The 25,610-nt window shown below is 46.5% G+C and overlaps 2 protein-coding genes across 2 annotated transcripts; one reads left to right on the top strand and one right to left on the bottom strand.

Moving 5' to 3' along the window:
* Positions 1-918: 918 nt before the first annotated feature.
* On the bottom strand, positions 919-2,223 carry LOC127331898 (probable carboxylesterase 18). The gene has a single exon (XM_051358125.2). The coding sequence runs from the start codon at positions 2,149-2,151 to the stop codon at positions 1,090-1,092; it is 1,062 nt and encodes a 353-aa protein (XP_051214085.1). The 5' UTR covers positions 2,152-2,223; the 3' UTR covers positions 919-1,089.
* A 5,436-nt stretch (positions 2,224-7,659) lies between these two features.
* Positions 7,660-8,979, top strand: LOC139835459 (protein ALP1-like). Its single transcript, XM_071825312.1, has one exon. It carries the CDS (start codon positions 7,660-7,662, stop codon positions 8,911-8,913), a length of 1,254 nt encoding a protein of 417 aa, XP_071681413.1. The 3' UTR covers positions 8,914-8,979.
* Positions 8,980-25,610: the final 16,631 nt, after the last annotated feature.

The raw sequence follows: 25,610 nt of genomic DNA, 5'->3' as shown, positions 1-25,610 counted from the left end.
ACAATGCAATTTCTACCGGAATTTTGCATGAATATTCAGAATATGTGTATGTATTCATGGAATAAATGTGATGATTTTTTGAAATACAAAAATTCAGCTTTTAAATATTAAAAACTGAGAGCACTGGTGCTCATGTGCCCCAAATTTGCTTCCAGGAGACGGTTGGATCTTATGAAAAATATTGAGATGTGTTATGAACACCTTAGTTACTCCTACTATGAGTAGTCTTAGAGAGTAACTAGGATAGTAACATAGAACTACATGAATTGCCACCTAAGCATTTTAATGACATGTCATGACATTAAATGAAGAAACAGAAGGTTGTGGTAACTAGCTATGTTACCGTAACATCACACTTTTCAAGGTACAATGAGTGTATAAGATAATTAATACAATCATGCATGATACTACTACTCCGCCAAGATTGTATAAGGTAATTAGTACAATAAGTATCTTATATTACTCCCACTATGAACATAGTAACATAGACTAGTATCATATGCATGACACTATCTTATATTACTCCCACTATGATTAGTCTAAAATTATGGTGTTCCAACTCCGCCAAGATAGGAGGTCACGTGTCTTGGTGGCCGCGTCTTGGTGAGGGTGTGGGTGGCTGGCGCACGACGGTCACGCGTTGCATTGTTTAATTTTCAGTTCAGATCTCACGTAGTCACGTCATGGGTCAAACAGCCTAAACTCTGGTTTTCGAGCTCTCCGTTCAGACATCACACGCAAAGCTTCCAAAAAGTATAGAGATGGGTGCAGATGCAAGTTGTATTCTTTAATTTCTTCTGTTCAGCCTCGAGAGAGCGCAAGGAGGCATGGTCATGGTCACACGTTCAGATCATCTTCTCCATCTGATCTCCACAAGTTCAGACGGCAGCTCGCACGCAATCCGCACGACACTTCGTCTCAACGTTGAAAAATCGAATCAAAATGCAATTCATCAGTAAGTTCACAACACATAAGTTCGTTCAGATCATCTTCTTCACAGAACGGCGCACAGGCAGATCATTTATGACGAAGCAGTGAGTACACGTGCGCGCGAGTTCGAGCTCGTCTCTCAAGCAGCTAGCGGAGCAATCAGTGAACGGACGCGTAGCTGGCCATGAATGCTTTGATTTCCTGCACGAGCTTCACGGCGTCGGGGAGCTCCGGGAATGCGTAGAAGGCGTGGATCGCGTCGGGGAACTCCACCAGGCGCGCCGTCTTCCCCTTTCTCACCAGCATGGCGGCGTACCGGCGCTGCCAGTCTTGCAGCGGGTCGAGCCCGCCGACGACCACCATCGCCGGCGGGAACGCCTCCTGCAGCTCCGGCTCCGGGCCGGCCTCGCCCGTCACGTGCGCCGCCGGGTGGTTCCGGTCCGCACCCTCCGGCAGGAACGCCCTCCACGACCAGTCCGACCGGCGCATGTTCACCAGCGGCGCCACGCCCTCCAGCCTCAGCTCCGCCTCGGTGCGCTCCTCGCCGCCGAAGTACGCCTGCAAAAGGATGATGCCGGCGAGGCGGACGGGGTTGCTGGAGGGAGGAGACGATGAAGTCCATCGCTGGGCCACGTGATGGACGATGTTGCCGCCGGCGCTGTCCCCGGCGAGGAAGCAGCGGGAGAGGTCGACCGGGACGGAGATGTCGGCGGGGAGCCCCGTGGCGCCGAGGTAGCGGAGCACCTCCTCGCAGTCGTCGTAGGCGGCCGGGTAGCGGTGCTCGGGCGCGAGGCGGTAGTTGACGGAGACGACCACGGCGCCCAGCTCGTGGCAGAAGCGGCGGCACATGCCGTCCACCGGCAAGGACGACGGTGAGAGGAACGTCAAGCCGCCGCCGTGGAAGTACACGACGACGGGGAGGGCCCCCGCGCCGGCTGCCTCCGCCGCCGGGGAGTAGACGCGCGCCCAGAGGTTCCGCGTGGCGTCGACGATGAGGTCGTTGGAGCGGATGCCGAGCGCGTCCGGGCTCGGCCTCGCGGGCGTCTGCCTGTCGCCGAGCTTGAAGAGGAAGCGGTTGACGGTGCCGTTGCTGCGCTGCGCCAGGTCGGTGGCGGCGCTGAGCGCGAAGATCTGGAGCCGCGCCGACCATGGCAGCGCCGGCGGCGCTGGCCGGGTGCTCTCGTCGGCGGCCGTCTCTTGGCTCCTCGTCTTGGCCTCCATTTCGCTCTCTCCTCCCGTGTTTAAGTGCTGATCAGTGCGGAGTATGAAGTGAAGTAGCCCATCGATCGATCGGGCGTAGTCGCGTTTATATATGAGGAAGGCTTTGCAATTGCAACTCCGCTCTAATTGACTGGTGGTTGGCCAAAAGATTGGGTAGATTTATTTTTAAGAACTCTTTTTTTTGAACAGCGGAGCCCCAGAACCTTTTCATTCCAATAACAGAGGGAGTACACAACTATTACAAAGGACCCCATAAAATTCAGAAATTACATATAAATCCCTGACATTTGTAGAAAAGACCCTACTGGAAAATCTAGAAAAGCAATCAAGTCCTTTCTCTTCCCCTCTGCGGAGCTAGGAGCTCAGCTCGCTGCAGCCATGGCTGGAGATGGGGACAGAACCACTTTTCTCCAGTCGGACTAAGCCCTCAACGCCTGAACTCCAAAAGGGCCTCCCAGTGGAGGTTGAAATTTTGCCGGAGATCATCTCCGGCCTGATACGGCTCTTTTTAGCCAAAGATTTCAGCTTCCAGAACTTGATCGCTGAGAAGATGCTCCAGGATGATATGGCTCCATAACTCCGAACCCATCTAGTCACAACAGCTGTTGTGTCCGCTTCGATCTGTATCACCACCATGGCGCCCAAGAAATCGAAGCAAAACAGAGACAACAGTTGGACTAGAAGAGTAGAGGCACGGCAGCACCACTTCAAAGAAATTGACCTGCCATAGATCCCCAAGTACCTGCCACGGATTTGGGGAGAAGACAGACGGAGAGGATGGTGGTGACGACGAGCCATAGCAGACGCGTCCAAGCTCTGCATCTCATCCTTCCACCTTGGAAGCATGTCTAAGATGCAGAAGCTAGACTCAATGGCCTTATCGTCGGAGATCCCTGGGATGTTCTTCTCCGTCGACGGCTGCGCTCGCCACCAGCGCATGACGATGAAGAAGCTCGGCCGCAGGACGCACAAGATCTGCCCAGCAAGATCTGGTGCTCTACTCCCATACGCCACGAAGGACCAACAACAAACCCTAGACCTAGTATATACAACACAACGACCAGGGCCTCGCCTCAGCCACTCCCCGGCGGCATGGCCGCTGATGAGGGCATTGGCCCAGCCCGAAGCAGGGGAAAACCTACCCAACTACTGTAGCGAGGAGAGAGGGGGGAAGGGGGAAATGAAAGCCTATTTTTTTATTCAAATAAAATCATAGTGCATACAAACATCCTGAGGTGGAATTCCTCGTAAAAAAAACACCATCGGGTGGAATTCGGAACCGCACATGACGACATAAATCTATAGACACCGTACCCTTTGCCAAGCCATGCGCGTCGCCATTCGATGAACAGCTCTCGTGAACAAATTGGACCTCTTGGAATTCACTTGTCCTTGCTTTAAGCTCCATAGTTATATGACCGTAGGAGCCCTCTTCCTTCTTCCTCAAGGCTGCGAATGACATGTTTACAGTCTGATGCCACCCTGATTCGGCTCAAGAGGAGATGCGCCGCCAATGCCAACCCCTCCCTACATGCCATTGCCTAATGCTTCGATCTGTTACCCTTCTCATCGCCACTGATGAGACGCAAAGGAAGCCTCCCGATAAGTCACGACTCACGAGCCACTACCGTGATAGCAGATGGAGTAGATTATACACCCCATTTCCTCATTTTCGTCATTGGGCTTCATTCATGCTCCAAAGGTTTTGACAAATCATATAGATTGAACGTTTGAATTCTATTGTCCAGGAGGGAACACATCTTTGACGGCTGGATTTTAGCGTACGGTAGACGATACTTTTTTTTTTGTAGTTGTCCCATCTTATTATACAAGTTAACATTCATAACGTGCACCCAATAATTTACTCATTTCCGTGTCGGGCAACATTCATGCTCCACATATCGATTGGCCGATGACAATTATTTCACACTATTTTATTATATACCAAAATGGAGTATATGGCAGTAGCTGGTGCAAACTTGAACTGTTGCACATGTGCTTACTGCTTAGGGCATCTCCAACAGGACGACGCAATCCGTTTGCGTCTGCGTGGATAAAAAACGCGCTCCAGCAGCTAGACGCAAAATGATTGTAGTGTCCGTTCTGACGCAAACGTAGACCAAATATGCGTCAAGAATGCGTCTGTGCTTCCGTTTGATCTGCATGCACCTCTCTCTCTCCTTTTTTTAATGTAGGGCAGACCCATGTGCTGGCTATTCCTAGCCACAAATAGAATATTTTTCCTCCCTCTCCTCCCTAATCATGCATGGCATGCTCTTGCGGTTTAAAAAATACGTCTCTACCGTTGGAGAAGGGGCAGACGCATGTGAACATTTTTTATGTCCGTGTTCAACGCAAACGAACATAAATTGTGTCCAAAATACGTCGTCCCGTTGGAGATGCCCTTAGGATAAATGATTTGGGGCGGCTCAGAGCATCTCCAGTCGCGTCCCCCAAAGGGATTTTGGGCGCGCCGGACAAAAAATGCGTTCCAGCCGCGTCCCCCAAAGCCCATTTTTGTCCGGCGCGTCCCGATACGGTGTCCGGCGCCCCGAGCCCGTCCCCGTCCCACAGGGGACGCACCGGGGACGCCGGACACAACGAAAAGCGAGGCGGGTAGTGGCGGGGCCGACTCATCAGCGGCCCAGTGAAAAATCGTCTCCCACTCCCGCCAAATCCCGCCCCTCCCGCCATATCGCGCCTATCCCGCCGCGCATTTCTGGCCTCCCCCACCGCCAATTCATTTCTCCTTTCCCCGCCGCCGATTCATTTCTCCTTTCCCCCGCCGATTCGTTTCTCCCTCCCGCCGTCCACCCGCCGTCGCTACCTTCTCCCCATTCCATGACGCCGCCGGTAGCCCCCAAGAAGATGGCCAAGAAAGCGGCCAAGAAGCCGCCGGGCAATGCGACGAAAGGGGCGAAAGCGTCATTCGCGAAGCCGCGGAAGGCGCCGACCCCGAAGAAGAAGCCGGAAGGATGGACCGATGATCAGTGGCATGAAGACTGTCTGCGCCGGAAGATGTCGACGGTGGAGCAGAAAGGGCGGAGTGCGGCGGAGCAGGAGAAGAAGGCTCTGGCGGCGCGCCAGCACCACCACATAATGGTCGGGTGTATCGCCGCCACCAACGCGAGCCCATATAGTACGAACGTGCCTGTGTACGTTCCGGGAGTCTTCTCTCCGTCGTCATCCGCCTTCTACAACGACGCCCCCACTCCCGGGTGCGTGACGCCTAACTTGTCGCCGCACTACCAGGATGCGCTGCCGCACGGCGGCTTCAACCCCAACAACCTCTACTCCCCGGCGTATGAGCAGCGCGAGCCAGGACCCGGTGCGGACGGCGACCCTTTCACTGGCCGCAGGGGGACGCTCGAATTCGAGGGCGCCGGTGCTGAGGGTGCCGGTGCTGAGGGTGCTGAGAAAAAGGAGGATGAAGAGGACGGGGTGGAGGACGAGGACGACGACGAGGACGAAGAGGGCGGCGAGGAAGAAGACGAGGAGGGTGCCGGTGACGATGATCTCGTGGAGGTCGACGCGGACGGCGTGACGAAGAAAAAGAAGAAGAAGGCGTTGGGCACACGAGGCCCCAAGTGGACGGCGTTGGAGGATCTTTGTCTGTGTGAGTCGTGGGCGACGGTGAGCCATGACTCCATCATCGGCGCCAACCAAAAACACGGGAAGTATTGGGCGAGAATCAAGGCCGAGTTCGATGAGCGCAAGCTCATGAAGAGCGACTACAACAAAGTGACAATGAAGAGGAGCCAAAAGGCAATGTCGACGCGATGGGCCATCATCCAGGCGTCGGTGAACTCCTTCCATGGATACCATCAGGAATTACTGACCAGAGCCAAGAGCGGCGCCGACCTCTCCCAAATGGTAAGCCTCTTTCTTCCATAATCTGTAGCGCCTACATTGCGTTCGATGAAATGATTCCGCTTCCTTTGGCTAGTTTGATAGGGCCATGGAGGTTTACGCGAGGAACTCGGATGGGCATAAGCCGTTCGCGCTGATGCATTGCTATAGCATGCTCAAAGGGAATGAGGAATGGCGGTTGACGCGCCTGTCGCTGTCCAAGGGGAAGGACGCCATTGATCTGGACGCGCCATCGGCAACGTCGGCAGGGCGTCCTACTGGCAACAAGGCTGCCAAGGCCGCCTTGGCCGACGCCGCGTCGGGTGAGAAGACGCAGGCGTCGATCACGAAATGCCTCGCGGACGTCTCCTCGACCTTTCTCTCCCGCGCCAAAAAGAACGACGAAAGGTGGGCGGAGCTGCTCAAGAGGCAAGAGGAGAAGTTGGAGCTCAAGAAACGCAGGGACGACATGTCCCTGCTGAGAGCATTGACAGAGGGAATGTCTCCCCGGACGTGGGTGGCGCACAACTTCTTCAAAGGCCAGATCCTCGACGACATCGAAGCCAAAATGGCGGCGGCCGACGCGGCGGCCCAGGAAGCGGCAGCGGCAGCAACTGCGGCGCAAGAGCCGGCTGCAACTACACCATCATCGGCCTACCTGACGGCGGTGGAGGAGACGGAGTATGCATAGCACCAGGCAGATCGCGGCGAGGTCGTCGTGATCGACGGGCCTGCGTCGACTCAGGATACGTCGCCGTCGACCAACCCCTTCTTCTAATTTAGCATGCACTATATGGTCTGTAATATGATCGCCGCTACTCTGATCGCGCTACTCTGATCGCCGCTACTCTGATCGCGCTACTCTGATCGCCGCTACTCTGATCGGCGGGAACAATCTCTTTTGAATGCAAAATTTGAATTCTTGATTGGGGGCGGCGTTTGGGGGACGCTGCTGGGGAGCAACGTCCCCCAAAGGCGGCACGACCAAAACACGTCCCCCAAACGCTCAATCCGGCGCGGTTTGGGGGACGCTTTGGGGGACGCGGCTGGAGATGCTCTCACAGTTGGTGCTTGCACTGATACATTCTGAATCAATTCTATTTTTTAATATCTCCTACACCAAAATATATCTAAAAGAGGTGTGACAGCTCAACATACAATTTGCCTTTAGGCTGGTGCCAACGCAGGCATGAGTGAGGGCGGTAGCGGCGGCGTCGGGGCGGGAGAGAGGCGGGAGTGGGGCGAGAGGCCAGCGGCAGGCGACGGTGCGGGCGCCCGGCGGTAGCGCCTGCTCCCGCCCGGCTAACGCCTGCGTTGGGGGCGAGAGGGAGGCGAGAGAGGGGCGGTAGCGAGGCGGCAGCGTTGGCGGGGCGGGGCGAGAGAGGGGCGGGCGAGAGGGCGGGCGAGAGCGGGCGATAGGCGGGCGAGTGGCGGGCGAGATGCGGGCGAGAGGCGGGCGAGAGCGGGCGAGAGGCGGGCGGTAGTGTGTAACGGCTAGCTGAGGTGGCACGATCTGATTCGTCCACCTCAGCTAGCCGTTGGGGTTCAAAAAATCCTGAAAAAATGCCAAAACCCCCTACAAATACCCCCCATATAGTTTCACTCATTCCACACCTCACTTCATCAGCTCCACTCTCAATTTCCACTCCTCTCAACGCCATGTCTTCGTCTAGCAGCAGTTCGAGCGATGGAATGGAGGGTGATATGATCGAGCAGTTCCAGGAGGAGTATGAGGAGGAGATGCTCAACGAGGAGGTGGTGCCAAGACGTCGACGCCGCCGAGAGTTCATCAGGCGTGATCGTCTGAGTGCCCACGATCGGATCTTCGAGGACTACTTCGCCGACGACTGCAACTATCCTCCGAGCTACTTTCGGCGAAGGTATCGGATGAGGCGATCCCTTTCTCTGCGCATTGTGGATAGATTGGGTGAATACTCTCCGTATTTCACCCAAAGAGTTGATGCTCTCAACCGTGCTGGTTTTTCTCCCCTACAAAAGTGTACTGCGGCTTTGCGTCTGTTAGCTTATGGAGCCGCTGCAGATACGATAGATGAGTGGCTTAAGTTAGCTAGACAAACTTCATCAGATTGTCTAGATAGATTCTGTGAAGGCATCATTGACTGTTACGGGGAGACGTTTTGCCGTCGCCCAACTGTGGAGGATACTCAGCGTTTGTTAGCGAAAGCCGAGGAGCGTGGCTTTCCGGGCATGTTAGGGAGCATCGATTGCATGCATTGGCAGTGGAGGAACTGCCCAGTGGCTCATGCTGGTCAATTCACAAGGGGAGACATCAAACACCCTACCATAATCTTAGAAGCTGTGGCGTCGTATGATCGTTGGATCTGGCATGCCTTTTTTGGAGTGGCCGGGTCCAACAACGACATCAATGTACTCAACCAGTCGCCGTTGTTCACTGATGTGCTTAGGGGAGAAGCACCCGTAGTGAACTTCACGGTGAATGGACACGAGTACCACTATGGTTACTACCTTGCCGACGGCATCTACCCCTCCTGGCCGGTGTTCATGAAAGGTGTTACTCTTCCACAAAGTGAAAAGCATCGAGTGTTCACTGCTACTCAATCAGCGCATCGCAAAGATGTCGAGTGTGCCTTTGGAGTGTTGAAGGCTAGGTTCAACATTCTAGCAGTTCCGGGACGCTCCTACTCGAGGCGTACTCTTGGATTGATCATGCGTGCATGTGTCATTCTGCACAACATGATCATCGACGATGAGCGTGGTACAAATTTGGACAACATCTATGAGACAGTTGCTTCAAATGTCGGCCCTGCAATACACCACCATGCACCACCAAGCCTAGCAGCCAGGATTCAGATGGACACCGAAATGAGGGAGTCACCGATGTATACACAGCTCCAGCATGATTTGATTGAGCATGTGTGGGCTAATTCCTAGATTATGTAATTTTTTCAATTTTTTATGTAATCTTTTCAAATTTTTATGTAATTTTTTTATGATGTAATCGGTAACAATTTTAGTTCAATAAAATAATTTCCTTGCATTATTTATATTGTTGTAATCTGAAAAAGAAATGCTGAGCCGAGGAGAGAGAAAAGCTGACGTGGAGGAAAGAGAAGTAAAGCTGGCACTATAACCTGTGCATTGGCACCGTGGGGTGAGAGTGGGGTGAGAGTGAGGGAAAAAGCTGACGTGGCAGGCTAGAGTGAAGTGGTGCATTGGCACCAGCCTTAGAACAACCTGCTATGTTATTTCGGCAGGCGTTTTATAAATGTACAATATCCATCGTCAGGTGTAGGATTACGTTGTGGCGTCCAGAATCAAGTGAATAGCGACCGACTGCGTTGTGACTTGTGACCCACTGAACTTGAGTTAACAGGAAGATCTTCAGTAAAAAAGTACTAGCACAGAATCGTTCCGAGATAAATGCCGAGCGGCTAGAAGCATGGCCGGCTCACAATTCATATACCACCACCTATATATATTGGGTGTGTTATCCCCAATCTTCAAGAATCATTCTGATCAGCAACTCCTACGTACACCAACCGTTAAAAAAAGAATGGAAGAACAACACAGAGAGGTTGGGTTGAGAATAGGAGACATCGGAAAGTCCTCACGAGTAGTTAATAGTATGGCATGCACTTTCTGTTGCTCCACCACGATGATGTTTTGCAATTGCTCAGTTCAACATTCCATCTGATGCAGCATAGAGAGTTGCATGAAGCTTGAAGAACATGAGTATGTTTAGTCTATTCGCATGAGTACGGTGAGAGATTATCTGCTGAGAATAATGCTCTATTAGATCAACCTTTCTGCGAGGAAGTAGTTAACAAAGTTTTGAACCTGATGGTAAAGAATAAAGACCCAGCGCCACTGCGCCAGACGGAATTCCAGCTGAATTCTATCATGCATAATGACATAGTATAATTAAACATGAGGTGATGCCATTGTTTCATGAAACTTCTAATGCATCTCACATAACACATAAGGCTGTTAGTGAGACGTGGTGTAAATGATGGAAGCGTAGAGAACCAGGGGCAGAGCTCCCAATAGGCCAAGTTAGGGCAGCCGCCTTACCTTAATTTTATGGTGAAATATTTTAGATGCACGTGTTTTTTCTTAAATAATTTGAGTGATCATACATTGAAAACGGATCCTGCACGAGAAAAGTATGCATGTTTTAGCGAATTATGCGCAAACCCGATTTTGAAAAAAGGAACTATGTCTAGCCTAGTAGGAAACTAACTCTTTCTCTTTGCAATATATAATTCTTAATCTAACAAAAAGCCAACTCTAAACAATGTCCTACGCGGGGTATTTAAGGAGGACCTGGGGTTATTTTTGCCAGCATATGGGGTGTGGTTGAAATAAACTCTAGGTATGCAATGGGTTATGTTTTTTTTTGTTCTACTTTGGTCTTGATCTAGTGATCTAAAATTGTACTTGTATTAGTGTCCTATCAATAAATTTGACTAAGGTTTTGAGGACACTTTTGCTCAATTGAAGAAATTATGGTTGAGAGCCCTTTTGGAAGACGTCAATTTGCGTGAAACCACAATCCTAAGCATGGATGAAATGGTACAAAATGGGGGAAATGAAGAAAAAAGGGAAGACACCAGTGTGTGATCACCTTCCGCCCTAGCCGCCCCCCAGCGGCGCCATGGGATCTTTGCTGCATCCACCCGCCCGGGCAACCATTGGAACCAGAGCCCGCTGCCACCATGGACGGCGCCCATGGCAGCGGCGGAAGGAGAGGACAAGAGTGAGGTCGAGGTGGCGCTAGGGTCGGGGCCCTTGGTGTCACCCTATGGAGCAGGGGCGGAGGCAAGGGGGGGGGGCGAGCAGGGCTGCACCCCCCCATGGTTCGCCCCCTCCAAGATTTTACATGATGTCTTGTTCACAGTAGGCGCTAATGGCCGGAGATAATCGCTTAATTGTCTATACCCAATTGATATGCACCAGCAAACTACAAGCCCAATAGCCCAGTTTCCCGGTCTGGCCTTGTTTTTCCAGACCAATAATCGTCCTCATCCCACACCCCACAGCGATACAGACTGCAGTTGACTAGAATATCAGGTCGATCGGTCATGGATAGAACGATTTCTATGCCCCTTCGTGTCTGCCGCCGCCGCGCGCTCCGCGGGAACATGCGCCAACTCGCCGGCAGACCAGACTGGCATACGGCCTGGCCGCGTCGATGCCAACTGCTCCGGCGTTTGCGCAGCGCGTACACCGACCATGACTAGTGTGCCAATTTGTGATACATCTCAAGTCAGGGATCGCTTCTAAGCCTAAGGTATGCCCTGAAATCTAGTGTTACAATTAGATTCATATATGCCAATTTAATTCAGTATTTGTGTTAGCTCAATCGATTACAAGTTATAGATTGATTTTTGTACTATCGTAAGGACACAAGTCAAAAGGAAGAGATTACCAGAGTATAATTTTCCTGCAGTTACATGTACAATTTTGTTTCAAATATCTTGTGCTTCAGAAAAGAATATAGATGCACCATTGTCACATTTGTTATATTTCGATCTTGATGCTATTTTAAGACATTATATTTTTTTGTGTGTATAGTGTATGCTCTATTAGGTAGTCGCTTTCTTCTTCGCCCCCCCCCCCCCCTCCCCCCATGGTCGAATCCTGGCTCCGCCCCTGCTGTGGAGCGACGCAAGGGGACCCTCTCTATATATATTCAACCGCTGCATGGAAATATCTAGCAAAAATTAGACAAGCCTATATAGGGGAGGGTTATGGTGATTGGAGATGGTAGATGCTGACTTCTGGCATGATGCGTGGTGTGGTGACTTCTCCCTACGTGAAAGTTTCCTCAATTATATGATATTTTCTCGCAGCAAGTGGGGAGTATGAACTGAAGTAACCCAGCGATTCGGGTGTAGGCGCGTCTATATACGAGGAAGGCTTTGCAGCTTTGCAACGGATGGTACTCCAATTGACTGGTGGTTGGTCAAAAGATTGGGTAAATTATACACACTCCAATTGTTTATAAAAGGTTCAGGCTCTATGAACACCAAAGTGGCACGTAGTTCGAGCTTGCACCGGCAATTTCCAACATATTTGCTCATTTTCGTTATTGGGCTGCATTCATGCTCCACTAGTTTTTGTAAATTATATAGAGGGAACGTCAGGATTTTTATTGTGATCAAGTAGCGACCACATCTTTGACGGTTGGATTTTACTGGACAGTTTTTTTAATAGTTTTACCATCTTATTACAAGTGTACATTACATCTAGGCCCCTTAAATCCATGCCACCCAGTGAACATTTCGCAATATCAGGCCCAAGGTTGAGCCGTCCTTGCCTCTGTCTCCCGCAACGCTGGCCAAATCAGCCGAAGTCCAACCGTACCCGAGTCTGACCCTAGTCTAGACCTGATCGAACGAAGGTCAATCCATGATTTTAGTCGATCAACCGATTGCGCCGACGGCGGGTGGGGCCCTTTCTGTTTGCGGAGATCGTTCATCCATGGCAGAGAGATGCTCCCCGGCTACAGAGATTGGGACATGGCGGCGGCAGGTGAGCCAGACATGGAGGCCGTTTCGCTCTCAATCTCATGGTCATGGGGCGTTCTTGATCCGTGCAGGATTTTTTTTGGTGTTGTCGGTTTATACGCACATTTGAGTTTCACTAGGAAGTTTGCGGCTTGGCGTGCTCTAGCATTCTTTTTATAAAACGACGATTTATAGGTTTAAGAGTGCGGGATTCCTTTTCAAAAATGTTTGAATAAACATCTAAAACTCGACCGCGTCCTTGGTATTAGGATCGTTGGTTACAATTTTGTATAAATAATACAATATTCGGGTTGCTAAAGTACCGCGAAGTGCTAGTGAAATAGGCGGCGAATGGTGAAGTGCTTTTGTTTCTAGATCGTTGGTTAAAATATTATAGAAATAAATCAATATGTGGGTTCCTGATGTAGCGCAGAAGTACCGGTGAAACAGGCGGCAGATGGTAGAGTGCTTTTTGTTTTCGGTGTTGCTACAAAAGGAAATGGTAGTATTTCTCCGGTCGAAAGAGGCAACGAGTGATGGAGTAAATCTATCTTTCTAAAGTTACCGTAGAAGAAGGTCATCTAGGTGAAAATGTGACATATGGTGAAGTAAGTATAGTTTTTCGATGTTAACGTAGAAGAACACAATGTTATTTTCCCCTAGTAAAAAAGGGGACGGATGTTTTTTCTTTGAATCACCGTTCAAGAATTATGCAGTACTAAAGAAATATCGGCCGATAATTACTATCCAGAACCATGGTTGAGACTGAAGGTTCGTGTAAAAACTACTACCCTTGTGCGTCGTTGCAAAATAACCGGTGGAGAAATATGCGGCCATAAATAATTAATAGTACGTAGTTAGCGGCGTGTTTCATAGTTGACATTGGCAATGCTCAATATATCTACTGAGAAATTGCTTTCTAGAAAAATACAGGTAGTTGCCGCCTCGCAAAAATTTACCGCTGAAACTAAACTTGAGGATGAAATTACCACGTTGTTGCAACGTTGAGAATTTATCGTCGTTCAAATATGCACCCTCAAATAATTAAATATTAGGTAATTAATGATCTATTTCATAGCTGACACTGGAAAATTGCTGTTGACGTTTATGAATTACACCGAGAAATTATTTTAGAAATTATAGGTAGTTGCCGTCTTGCAAAAAAAACTACTATATTGCTAACGCGGCAAATTATTACAAAAGCTAACAATTTCAACCAACGATCTACTGTCAAAGTCTTCAAATATTGTTAGCACGATAAATTATTATGAAAACCGACGATCTACTGTGAGAAATTACCATTAAATTCTTTAAAATCCAAAAAAGAAAAAAACGGCGCACTGTTCACTTGTACTGTTCATACGCGTGAATAGTGACCAAAGCAACGAGGGAGCAGCAAAGGCCGTCGGCCTTTATATATTTGAGTTCCATTTGGCTTGGATGGTTTGTGTCTTTCCCATTTGATGTGTGTTTGACATCTAGAACGTTTAGGACATGTCAGGGTTACTCTCAACATCGACCAGTAGTAAGTAATATATTACCTCTATTTATAAATAGATGTCTTAATTTTTTTTAAATTAGGATTAATTTCGTTATGTCTTGGAGAAACTTATTTTATATATCTCTAAGTATTATATGAAATAATACACGGTAAGTTATAACTCAATGAGTGAACAGTAGAGAGAGGCGGACAAGGAGGCGACTCCAGCGCGTCGAGTCTCGCCGGCGAATCCATCTCTCCCCTCTGCCTCCTGCCGCCGTTCGGCACCGGGAGGTGGAGGGGAGCCCTGGTTCTCATCGTGCGTGTGTTAGGTCCTAGGTAGTATAGGGCAGTGTTCCTACCGGCGTCGTTGAAGACGGTGGCGATGGCGTGGCTTCGGTGGAATAAATCCTTCCCCTCCTTTCATCGTTTCGACAGCGACGTCGGGGAGGCTGTGGAGGTTCGTGGCTCCTGGATCTGCCGATTCGGTGAGTGGGTGTGCACTTGGTCGGCTCGTTGTGGCGGAGGCGGTGGCCGATCCCTGGAGATTTTGTCCCTCGGTCGCGTCTACATTGCAGCTTGCTTTCTCCTGGTCAAGCTGTGGAGGCTCTGGGGGTGGTGCAGCGGGGAGTTCATGGCCTTGGCCACTGGTTTCCGTCGCCTATACAGGAGGTGCTCCGGATCTTCTTCTTCCTCGCTGCTCGGAGAGGGAGACGACGACTTCTTCACGGTGGTGCTTTGTAACATCCCAAAAATTTCAAAACAAAACAAATGAATTTCCCTAGTTCCAAATTTTGGAACCAACAAAAACTTTTATTAAATTAAGTTTGATGCATAGTGATCTTGCTTAATTCTTGTGCTATTGCCATGTTTTCTTGTTAAAGTATTTTGAAGTGATCTTAAACCCTAAACCTCACCCCTCTTTTCACCATCCTAGTTAAAATAAAATAAAAGGAAATTAAATAAGAAAAGGATATATGTGCCTATGGCTATATTTATAAATCTTGACCCTAGACCTTTCTACTTTGTTTAGAGGCTTGGAAAACCTTCCTACACCTTACCTAGTACTTATCAAACCCAATCCAAATTGATTCCAAAGAAAATGAAAAGAAACTAAAAATGCCATAGAGGCATATGAGAGTAAAATAGCAAAATTGGAAATTTAAGAATCTTGACCCTAAGCCATGTTGTGAATGGTTGGATCACTCCTATATACCATTTAAACACTCAACCATACCAATGGGGTCAAGCCAAGTCAAATTAAAACTCAAATGCAACATATGCATAGAGGCATATGTGGTACATAGCCATAATACCCAATTCTTGCCCTATGCCTTTAAACCTTGACCAAATGATATGAAACCACCTCTAAACCTAATCTAATACTAAATTGACCCTAACCCATGCCCAAGTAAAGCAAGAGGAACAATTTACAAGAATAATGAAAATTGACACATCACCTCTTATGTGTTAAGGCCAATTTTGCAAACCTTTGAGCTAGACCTTTTGGAATAGGTTCAATGGTTTGAAAATGTTTCTAAACTAATAAGAATCACATTAGAGTCAAGAAAAGTCAAATCAAATGGAGAGAAATCAAATAGTGAGAAAATCCCAATTTCACTCACATACACATAAGGCAAATTTTGCAAATCATCACCAAAGGCCACCATTGCTTGATCTATTGCTTGGAGAATACTTATATATGATAAAAAAACACAAATGCATCAAAGAAACCAGAATCAAATCCAAGAAAATCTCAAAACCAACATACATGTGATAATGGTCAAAATTGAGTTTTATAAAATCTTCACCACTTTACCCCTCTGGTTTTGACTTTTCTTCAACCAAACTTGGTCAACTATTGCCATGTCATCCAAGACCTTGTCAAGGTGAACAACTTTCATGTTGACCACCCATGCTAACTTTGACTAGGTTGACCAGAATAGATTTGACAAGAGAGGACTTTGAAATAAAGAGAAGATAACCCCAAATTTGAATTCTCACAAACCTTCACCAAAATGAACACCACCACCACCATTCCATCACATTAATTATATAAATGAACTCCACCAAAAATAATTGCAAATTTCCAAAATTTTCTTCATGCGGCCATTTTCACAAACACTTGGCAGGCAATAATCTGAATTTGGCTAACACTCTATTACACACTGGTTTTTAGCCTCCACCACTTTCTAATCGTGATCATCACACACTGGTACCCTCCCTACATCATCCTATGCCCTGCAGCCCTGCTAAAGGTGAAGCCAATGAGCAAAAACTCCACCATGCCGGCCATGATGGACATACTCATGCTCAACCCTACCCTGGTCCTCTCCTCTCCACAGCACCTTGTCAAATAGGCCCACTTTCTCTTGCTAAACACCCTAGACATGGTTTCGGGACAAGGAGAAGAATCCACAGCTCTAGACACGACGTGATCACCGCGTCCAGTGCACGCCAGAGCGTGCACTGGCATGCCACGGTACCCGCCAGTACGCCCCTCGCCCGGACACTCTCGTCTTCCTCTTCCCCTCCACTTGCGCACGCTCGCTCATCACCACGCCAGTACACGCCTAGACAACCTCACTAGCTCCCGGAAGCCTCCTCGCCGTTGCCATGATCGATGCTTTGCCGCCAAGTACCTTTCTCGTCGCAGAAGCAATCCGAGCGATCCCATCGTCCCCTGGACGCGCCAGCTACACCCAGAGCATCGCCTAGCCATCGCCTACACGACGCGCATCCTAGCTTGCCCCTCGAGCCCTGGAACGCCCTTGTTGTCGTCGACCTTTCGCCGCACCCACGGCACCTCCTCACCCGCTATAAATAGAGGAGATCCGAGCTCCCTTTCTTCACACAATCTGCTCCCCTCTCATCCTTGCCTCTTCTCCACCCATCAATTTGACACCACCCCGCCGGAGCAGCTCCAATTGCAAGCTCGTCTCCGCCGGAGCCCGCAGACCATCGCCATCGACTGGAGCGTCTCCAAGCTCCGCCAATGTACCAGGAGCTTCTACACCCTCGCCAATGTCGCCTCGTACCTCTCCCTCGATCGCCGGCGGCCTGGAACGCTCTCCGACCCCCTACCTCCGCCGCCAGTACATCCTCCTCTCGCCGGAGAAGAAGATCACTGCCAGCCGTGCGATAGTTTTCTAATCGGACGGTCGACATTGCCAGGTACCGTTTCGGTGAAGTAAAGTCACTAACGTGTAGGACCCCATGTTAGCAGGCCCGAATCGTTACTGGGCTGCTTCTCTGTTTAAACCAATTCGGCCCACTAGTTTCCCGCGCAGCCCAACAAATTCAAACCTTGTATTATTTTGATTCAGCAAATTTCAAATACTGGTGCCCACTTCAAATTTGAATAACTTTCAAACTACTGCACCAAATTTAGAAAACTACATATCCCTGGAAAGCCCAGGAAATTATCTACATTTTGCCACTGGTCTCAACCTCATATATTGTGTAGATTTTGAATAGCAAAAATAACCAAACAGAGACTTTTCAGTATTCAAATAAATCTTAAAAATCAACCAATTTGAACTTTGAAGTAAATCCAATTGCAATAATTCACATTTAACCAACTCTAATTTATTATGTAAAAATATGATATAGGTTCTGTACATGATCATGGGCTAGAAGCAAAATATTGGCTATGTAGTCAATACTAGTCCATTTAAACCATATCAAAATTTAAGAAATTTAAATCTATGAGGTGTAGCACCCCATTTAAATCATTTTCTCAAGTGTTGTGAAGTAATGTGATGATCTCTACTGCATAGGCTCATAATTGCTCACTTGTAGAATTTAAATCAATATAGTTTTTAAATTGCAATAGTTATTTAAATCACATGAGATGATGAATCTCATTTAAATCATTTTTCTCAAATGATAAGTGTGAAGTGTTGACCTTGGTCAACATGGGATCATCCCTGGTTATTTGAGAAGATTAAATCTTAAGAAGATTCAATGAGAGAAAATTATTCCTCCAAACCAAAGGGAAACCCTAATTCCAATTTTCGATGAGAGGAAATTATTTTCCTAATATTAAATAAGGAAACCCTAGCATAATTTGGGAATAAATGTTAAATAGTGATGCTAGATCAATTGTGTGAGCCATTAAGGCTAATTAAGACTACTTAAGTGTTGTTTGGTGATTGTATCCTCGTATTCGTTTATAGACGCTAGTACCGGAGACTATCAAGAGGAAGAGGTTTTCTACCAAGAGGAAGAGCAAGAGAACTTTGATCACATCACCAATCAAGGCAAGCTATTACCATTGCAAGCTAGACTAATGCAAACTATTTTGGTTGCAAGTTTATACTCTTGCCAAGTGCAAAGCTTTACAAAAGCAAGGCACCACTACATTTTACTTTATGATCCTATCCCAAGTTTTTACTTTACAAGCTTTACTTGAATTTTATTTATCAAAGTTACTTTTTGATTTATGATTTACTTGGTTGAATTATAGCATAGTACAAGAGCATCACACTTAGATTAGCAAGCTCCAAGATACTTAGCACCCCTCATAACCAGATGCTAGTGCTCAATTTTAAAAGTGACTACTCCACTTGGGAACTTGTGAATTGAAATGACTTTGAAAACCTTGGAATGATGAGTCATTCTATTGAGAGATTTTGAAGGTGAATATGACTTGTGAATGACTTGGTGAATTTTACCAAAACTGATGGTTGGGTTCGGATGCGATACCATTCCAATTTTACAAGTACCCCCACAATACCTGAATCTGGGTAAGGCTTAGCTGGAAACTTATGTATTTTAGTATGGGTTCCCTCTGAACAAGCGTCATAGGGGTTATGCCGAGGCTGCCTCCATTGAATGTGAAATGACGTGAAATGAGGTGAATGTCCTACCCAAGCCCTGTGCAGTTCCCGGGTTGACGGTTTGTTTTCACCGGGAGGCCAAGCTCATGGGGAGAGGTGCCTATACTAGAGTATGTAAATGAAAGGTTAGGATTGGTAGTTCGCGTACTGCGTACGATAAATCAGGGCCAGTTACCTCTGATGAACTATTGCAATTATTGTGGCACAAGTGTACAACCTCTGCAGAGTTTAACCTATTCGAATAGCCGCGTCCGCGGTCATGGACAGTTGGGAAGGCCATACTGTTCCGTCATCAGAATTTTTCTAAAAATATGAAGGGTGACTTGTGATTTTGAATTGAAAGGTGATTTTGACTTTGAATCACAACTGCGTTGTGGGAATGACACTAATGTTCCCACTTGAGTTAGTTAAGAAAATGAAGAGTTTTTGGATTATTAAAGTGTTTTATGAAATAAAACTGGCTTTATGCAAATAAAACTAGAGCTTAGAACCCCCTTACTATAGTTGATAGTGTTTATCTTAGTATTAGTTTGCGAGTACTTTAAAGTACTCATGGTTGTGTCCCTGGCTATTCAAATGGCCAGACTATGAAGATGAGTAACAGAACCCGGAAGAAGGACAGCAGGACGTCTACGACAACTAGGACCACTCGTGACGTCAACAGTTGCCTGTGGAATAGATGGACTACTAATACGCTATTTCGCTTCCGCTATGTGTTATGTAATGGATCAATAGAACTTCTATTATTGTAATAAGACTGGATCATGTGATCGTTTATTTGTAAGACGATTATGGGTTGTAATGAATGATGTGTTGTGATATCAATCTATTATGTCTCGCAAAAACAATATTCCTGGGATTGCGAGGAATGACATAATAGGCATCTGGACTTAAAAATCCGGGTGTTGACAAGTTGGTATCAGAGCCATTGTTGACCTTAGGAGACCCTAGTTAGAATGGACGTCTGAAAAATTTAGTTTCAAAACAAATGAAGTGATTATTTAGGAAAACTTATTCTCCCTCTTATCATTGAGATCTTCTTCAAAATAAGAAAGTTATGCTCTATTCTTTTATACTACTACATAAAATTTTGACACACTTCTCTAACTTACTCATCATAATTCTTCACAGATGGAGTACACCTGCAAGTCTTATCAGCTTGGCCACGGAGGAAACCTCATGTTCGAGAAGGATTTGAAACAACTGGTTGAGTATTTAGGACGCCCGTATCCCGAATTCTTTGGAATACCCCTCAACAATCCATCAGGAGGACCACCTCGGTGGGAAGTTACTACAGATCTGAGAGGAAAGCTTGGAGCCCCAATATGGGAAACCATCTGGTTTTCTGTAACGGGAAGCACTTGGAAGGAAGGACTAGTCAGAGCTATGCAAGAAGCAATTGCCCGTCTGTGCGGACAGAATATCAACAAGCTCGAGAATACTCGCTTCATTTACTACCCAGGACATGACACCATGGGAAGACCAATAATCATGCCCCCGCACCCGGAGATGAACCACTATGTTGCCTACCTCGACTACATGCTGTACAAGACCCGCAAGGAGTTGGACAACGCCCTCGCCTTTCGCCAAGCACATTACCCGTGAAGACGAAGCATTCCCCCCTGAAGAGTAGTATCTTATAAAGCACTTTCGTATGTGTGAGTTGTATCAGGATCCCCTTGTATCGTAGAGCGATGAATGGTTCTTCAAACCAACGGTGTGTTAGATTTGTAATATATGATGCTTGGTATGAATGAAAAAGTGTTGTTGGTTTTTACCCCCGCAACATGATGACCCACAACTATAGGGGGTGTATCGTAGTATTTTCGATAAGTAAGAATGTCGATCCCAACGAGGAGCAGAAGGTGTTGACAAGCAGTTTCGATGAAGGATTCCCTGTAAATGCTCACAGACAAGTATTCAGGGGGTTTTGATGTAACAGTTGAATAAAGTACGAGTAAGTAAAGTGCGAGAGTAACAATTGCAGTGAGTGGCCCAATCCTTTTTAGCACAAAGGACAAGCCGGGTTGTTTACTTATAATTACCAAACGTTCTCGGGGACACACGGGATTTTAGTCTAGTGCTTTCGCTACATACGGCTAAATAATCTTCATTGTTATGATAAGTGTTGTGTGGGTGAACCTATGCTAATGTACCGCCCTTCCTAGGACTAATACATACTTGTGATTATACCCCTTGCAAGCATCCGCAACTACAAGAAAGTAATTAAGAATAAATATAACCACAGCCTTAAACTCTGAGATCCTGCTATCCCTCCTGCATCGATATACCAACGGGGGTTTAGGTTTCTGTCACTCCGGCAACCCCGCAATAGGCAAACGAGTACAAGATGCATTCCCCTAGGCCCATAAAGGTGAAGTGTCATGTAGTCGACGTTCACACGACACCACTAGAAGAATAACACCACAACTTAAATATCATACCATTGAATATTACTCAACCATAGTTCACTACTAACAGTTAGACTTCACCCATGTCCTCAAGAACTAAACGAACTACTCACGAGACATCATATGGAACATGATCAGAGGTGATATGATGATGAATAACAATCTGAACATAAACCTTGGTTCAATGGTTTCACTCAATAGCATTAACAACAAGTAGAAATCGATACCGGGAGAGTTTCCCCTATCAAACAATCAAGATCAAACCCAAATTGCTACGGCGGTGACGGTGTCCAGCGGTGGAGACGGTGGAGATGATGATGATGGTGATGGAGATGATGTCCAGCTCGATGACGGTGACGATGGCGTCGATTTCCCCCTCCGGGAGGGAATTTCCCCGGCGGATTCCTGCCCGCCAGAGAGCTCTTTTCTCTCTGGTGTTCTCCGCCCCGCAGAGGCGGCTGTGGCTCTTCGCGAGGTACCCTCTGTGGCTTAGGTCTTCGGGACGAAGGGTTTCGCGAAGAAAAGGAGGCGAAAGGGGCTGTGGGGTCCCCACACCACATGGTGGCGCGGCCAGGCCATGGGCCGCGCCGGCCTGTGGTCTGGCCCCACCTTGGGCCTTCTCAGCTCCTCCTTCTGGCTTCCTTCGTCATCTTGAAAAATAGGATTTTTGGTATAATTTCCTTCCACAGTTGATCTTCCGAAATATTGCGTTCTGACGGTGCTTTTTCCAGCAGAATCCTGGCTCCGGTGCTTGATCCTCCAATAATGATGAAACATGCAAAATAGATGAAATAACATAAGTATTGTGTCCAAATATGAAATATATCAATGAATAACAGCAAATTATGATATAAAATAGTGAATCAAATTGGACGTATCAACTCCCCCCAAGCTTAGACTTCGCTTGTCCCCAAGCGAAACTGAACTCAGTAAACAGGACCACATGTTTATGGAGTGAAGAGTCGATAAATAAAATATGGACAAGAAGCATCATATTCATTCACACAAGACATTCTAGTAAACAACTTCCTCATATAACTCAACTTGAAACAAGTATAAAGTAATCACAAATAAAGGTGCATAAGAAATCATAGTTGGTTATGGCAAACTTCGTTCTTGGTCAGAGAACAATTAACAGGTTATACTTATCTATCGAGCAATGCTCTCATGTTAAAGTTTATATTGCGCAACTTGCATACTCAATCATAATAGTCTCCTCATAATCATTGATAACTTGCAAAGCTATATTCATTCAGATAAAACTTGAACTAAACAAGGAAAAGTAGAAGACATGATGGAGCAAATCACAATATAATGGTTTGATCACAACTACTCAAATGCTTGCTTGAGATGGAGGGAAATAGGTTTACTGACTCAACATAAAGTAAAAGACAGACCCTTCGCAGAGGGAAGCAGGGATTAAATCATGTGCTAGAGCTTTTTCAGTTTTGAAATCATATAAAGAGAATAAAAGTAACATTTTGAGAGGTGTTTGTTGTTGTCAACGACTGGTAGCGGGTACCCTAACCCCCTTGCCAGACAACCTTCAAAGAGCGGCTCCCATATTATTTTCATTTTATGTGGCACTCCTTCCAACCTTTCTTTCACAAACCATGGCTAACCGAATCCTCGGGTGCCTGCCAACAATCTCATACCATGAAGGAGTGCCTTTTTGTTTTGGTTTTATTATGATGATGACACTCCCCATAACCTTTGCTTACACAAGCCATGGCTAACCGAATCCTTCGGGTGCCGTCCATCAATCACATACCATGGAGGAGTGTCTAATTAGGTTAATTAATTTGGGACTGGGAATCCCATTGCCAGCTCTTTTTGCAAATTTGTTGGATAAGCGGATGAAGCCACTAGTCCATTGGTGAAAGTTGCCCAACAAGATTGAATGATAAAACACCACATACTTCCTCATGAGCTATAAAACATTGACACAAATAATAGATACTAAGTTTTGAATTGTTTAAAGGTAGCACATGAAGTATTTACTTGGAATGGCAGAAAATACCATGTAGTAGGTAGGTATGGTGGACACAAATGACATAGGTTTGGGCTAAGCTTTGGATGCACGAGAAGTATTCCCTCTCAGTACAGGTTTTTGGCTAGCAAGGTTAATTAGCAAGCATAAGAGTTGAGGGAAACAAACAAATATACATGTGATAGAAACAATCATGCATCTTCCTTGTAAGCACAAACAATTTTAACTTCAGAATAATAGGCTATGAGCTAACAAGAAAGAAAGACAATGAAACAACTACATGTATTTCTCTTTTCTACTTAAACCTCAAAGTGTTGTTGCTATTGACCAATGCTAAGTTTGCCAAAACCAAATAGATTTATTCAATGCTCCCAAAGTGATACCAATACTAACAACAAGGTAAATCATATAATAGAGATTGCAAACTAAAATAAGATGTGCAATATGTAAATGATAAGTCTTCTCATTAATATTCCATAACAATAACTCACACCAAGGGATACATAGACAACCAACTAAAGGAGAGATACTTCCAAACTGCAACCCATCTTATATGTTAACTTCCCTACTCATGATATGACACTACTTGACAGTAAAAAGTAAAAGATAGTGATAATGTGATACCGCGGCACTCCCCCAAGCTTGGAACAAACCAAGGGGATGCCAATACCGATGATGAATTACTCCTGCGGCGATGGTGGTGATGAACTCCTCCCGCGCTTCTTACAGATCTCCTTCAGATTCAGTTTCTCAGCTTGGCAATTCTGCACTAAGACTCGAAGAGATTCATTGTTATCTGAAGTTGGCGATGATGACCTTGTGATGTGAATCGAGTGGTATTCCAGCATTCTTCGGAGACGGCAATTGTCCTCCTGGAGTATCTCCACTTCTCTTCTCAGAGCCCGATATTGATCACAAAACTCATCGGTAGTCCGTAGAGCTTCTTCCAACACAGGGAAGGAGTCGAGGCTAAGAGCGGGTGGTAAAGGTCCCTGCAAGTTATGAGAAAAAGAACGTCGAGTGTCAACAGATCCCACCAAGATTTGCTTGCTCCCAACGGCTTGCTGCTCTTGTCTTGATGGCACCCTCTTCACTTCTTCCTCCGAAAGCCCCTTGCCCTTGTTGTTGGAGGCCATGGTGCTTCTAGACCGAAAACAGATCCTGGTAGAAACAGCTCGAAACAAAACACGTCGAGAAAACGATATACGGACCTCGAGGGGTCCGGGGGATTATATATCAAAAAATTTCACGACAAAAGGAAAGTAACAGATCGAACCAGAGTCGGAAAGGGGCGATGAGGCGGCCAGACCATAGGGCGGCGCGGGCCCAGGTCAGGCCGCGCCGGCCTATGGTGGCACGCCCTCGTGCGTCTTTTCCACTCCGTTTCGATCTCGTAATTTTTCATATTTTCCAAAAACAGCAAAAATATTGTTCGGAAAGTAAATTGCGTACTTTTCATTACCCGCATCAAGTTACCTATTCAAAGTCGAGTTCTGGCGGACTGTCAATTTGCCCTTTGATGAAAGCCTCCGGTGTTTCCACTCGAATAATATCAACATCAACATTATAGGAATCACCTGAGATATAATGCTTGAGTCTTTGTCCATTCACCACTTGCGTAGCATTGCCTTGGAGAGAGCTAATTTTAATTGCTCCTGAACGATACACCTCCTCAACAACATATGGTCCTTCCCATTTCGAGAGTAATTTCCCTGCAAAGAATCTGAGACGAGACCGATACAATAGGACTTTATCCCCAATATTAAATTCTCTTTTGATAATCCTTCTATCATGCCATTTTTTAACTTTCTCTTTAAAGAGTTTAGCATTTTCATAAGCCTCACTTCTCCATTCATCTAGAGAACTCAATTGCAACAACCTCTTATTACCGGCAAGTTTAGGATCTTTATTTAATTCTCTAACAGCCCAATAAGCTTTGTGCTCTAGTTCTAAAGGTAAATGACAAGCTTTCCCATAAACCATTTTATAAGGTGACATTCCCATGGGATTTTTATAAGCAGTTCTATAAGCCCATAGTGCATCCTTCAATTTACTAGCCCAATTCTTTCTAGTTTTATTAACAGTCTTTTGCAAGATAGATTTAATCTCTCTATTTGATAATTCTACTTGCCCACTAGTTTGAGGATGATAAGCGGAAGCAATTCTATGATTAATACCATACCTAGCAAGAGTTTTTCTAAAACCTCCATGAATAAAATGAGAACCTCCATCAGTCATAATATATCTAGGCACTCCAAATCTAGGAAAAATAATGTCTAAAAGCATTCTTAAAGAGGTCTCACCATCAGCACTTTTTGTAGGTATGGCTTCCACCCATTTAGTAACATAATCAACAGCAACAAGTATATGAGTGTTACCTTCTGAAGACGGAAAAGG

This window comes from Lolium perenne, chromosome 2, assembly GCF_019359855.2.
Source record: "Lolium perenne isolate Kyuss_39 chromosome 2, Kyuss_2.0, whole genome shotgun sequence".
NCBI lineage: Eukaryota > Viridiplantae > Streptophyta > Magnoliopsida > Poales > Poaceae > Lolium > Lolium perenne.
Note: the sequence above shows the minus strand (reverse complement) of the source record. Positions and strands in the feature narration are given on the sequence as shown.